Below are 2,388 nucleotides of genomic sequence, written 5' to 3'. Positions count from 1 at the left end.
GCATGGAGCAAAAACGGTACAGCTCATACTGAGAGTCACACGTCCAAATCAGCAACTGTGGACTGATTTAAACTTGAAAATCAAATAAAACGTATGAAGTAAAAGGGTAAAGGATCTTGAAATTTAGTATAAACTGCTTTTAGATTAGGAGCCTGGCACTCTCAATCTGGTACGTCCCCATAAGTTGTCCCATAAAAACCAGGACCAGGAGGCTGAAACCTGAATGTAAACATGAAACCTAAAGGCATGAAAGAGCATTGGCAGTCCTTAAGAGGTTTAAAAAACTACATTAAAAAAAAAAAAGCCCTCTGTGCTCTTGCAGGCTTCTGAAAAGATTTCCAACTGTTTTCTCCTAACAATGTCAGGCCAAACTTGTATTTACTGTTATTGTTTTTTGACTCCGTAGAGAGACAGTTATCAGATATAGTTTTCAGAAATTGAGCATATTTGTGAGTATATGGTGAGTTTTATTTTTTGAAAGTGGGTGTGTATAGGCTAATTTTATTTTAATATGCATTCACTTGTGTTATGTAAAGCCCTTTATGTTGCAGATAGCAAATTAGAATTGTAAGGATGTTATAAATCCACAAAGTTATAATAATAATGTTGTAAGATTCTAACTTAAAATTTTGACTATATTTATTAGAACCTTTCTAAAATGTCTAAAATTTTCTTTATTTATTTTTTTAATTTTGAGAAAAAAAAATAATAAATTTAGAGTCAGAACTTTTTTTCCTCATCTTTTATTCCACTTTTTGTATTACACTATTCCAAACAGTAAGTCAAAAGGTTGAGTGACACAGGTTGGTACATTTTTACACCTTTACATCCACATATCAACCACATTTTAATAGTTTATTTTTCAAAACTTCATGCCTCTTTATTGTGTAATGGACCCTTTGCAAAATGTTTACTTCAGTCAACTGCAGGAATCTAAAATGCAAAGCTCACAACCCAACTATTGACAAATACTGCTGACTATCTCTGTACAGTAACACCTATAAAGGCGTGTAGGCTAAACTCAGTCATGGTTTTAAATCAGATTTTGCAAAAAATACGAGTTAAAACATTTATATAGCGTCTAATGGCAGCTTTGATGAAAACTGGTGAAATCATAAAGAAAGAAGATTTAGAACTTTCTTTCTGAAAATGTAGTTAAATTATTTAATAACAGCAATAAAAAAATGTCCCATAATTTTGTGTGGTTTCATTGTTTAAAGTAATTTATTCTTTTTGAAACATATTTTTTCTTGATTTAATTTTTTGATAATTATTATTATTTATTTTGAAGAGTTCAAAACAGGGAAGTAATTAATCACACGAGTGATTTTGACAAAAGTAGAAGTGTTATTTTTAGTCCATATTTATCCAAATCAGCATGTGAGTGAGTGGAACGTTTGGGGTTCTTCAAGCTGTGTGCTGTACTGAACGAGTTAAGGGTTAGTTGAGATATCCTGTAGAGTACATTTCTTAAGAGCAGCAGATTTTTGATCTTTTAAATAAAATCTCTGCTATTTTTTATAGGATGTTGCTGTAAATGACCAATTAAAACTAACATAGGTTAAGCTCATGTGCTTTAATACAATAAAAATGTTTCTATGCATGACATTCTTAAGCCTTTTCTTTGCTTTTCAGGTAGCCCAGTATCTCCTGGACAAGAGCTCTGCTCTGGATGAAGAAAGCATGTACAAAGCCTCACTCAGAATTGAGCCTAAAGTGCCCAACTAAGGAGAGAGGTTGTTCTTCAATTAATTATGTTAATACTACTCATACGTTAACATTGAGATTTGTATAGATGTACATGATTAGGATAGCCACTCTTCTGTACAGTAGATGTTTGAAATAGTTTCACACATACAAGTTAGTGTTTTTTTATTGTTGCCATGACACTACCTGTTAAAATAACTTTTTTTTTAGTAATTCACGAATAATAATAGAGGTCACTCTAGTTGCATGCAACTGTGTCCTTTTTAGTGACCAATGACATTATTTTAATTGATGATGTGAGACTGTGTATAATTTGCACTTTCTGAGCACCTGTGATGCTGGCCATTGTTCTCTTGGCTTGGGTTTTATTGATCACTGAAGTTCTCTGCAAACAATGTAGCACTGTATAAACGAACTGCATCAAATCAGGTAAAAGAGCACAGAGGAAATAAGCTAACTGTAACTCCAGAGAGAGAACACTGATCAGTGGAAATGACAGCAAGCTTTCCAAAGCGTACATGTCTTTGTGTTTCCCAGACCAAAATGAGAAGCATTTGTTCTTTTCACTTCTGATCACTACTCTAAAAAACAATTTCAGTGTTTTAATATGTTAAAACAAATTGCTGTAAAGTTGCCTAAAAGAGCAACCAGGTATAAAGAGAACCAGAAACAAAGAAGTGT

General features: G+C 32.7%; 1 protein-coding gene across 2 annotated transcripts in view; it reads left to right on the top strand.

Annotated features, from left to right (window-relative positions):
- Positions 1–2,388, top strand: part of rasgrf1 (Ras protein specific guanine nucleotide releasing factor 1) — a 28,742-nt gene extending 26,354 nt beyond the window's left edge. For both annotated transcript variants that reach the window (XM_024282361.2, XM_024282360.2), the window contains exon 27: positions 1,636–2,388. In XM_024282361.2, coding sequence (XP_024138129.1) covers positions 1,636–1,728 — 93 coding nt within the window. In that variant the 3' untranslated portion in view covers positions 1,729–2,388. The remainder of the gene's footprint in view (positions 1–1,635) is intronic.

This window comes from Oryzias melastigma, linkage group LG6 (genome assembly GCF_002922805.2).
Source record: "Oryzias melastigma strain HK-1 linkage group LG6, ASM292280v2, whole genome shotgun sequence".
NCBI classification, from domain to species: domain Eukaryota; kingdom Metazoa; phylum Chordata; class Actinopteri; order Beloniformes; family Adrianichthyidae; genus Oryzias; species Oryzias melastigma.
The sequence above is the reverse complement of the archived record's forward strand: the minus strand, read 5'-3'. Positions and strand labels throughout refer to the sequence as shown.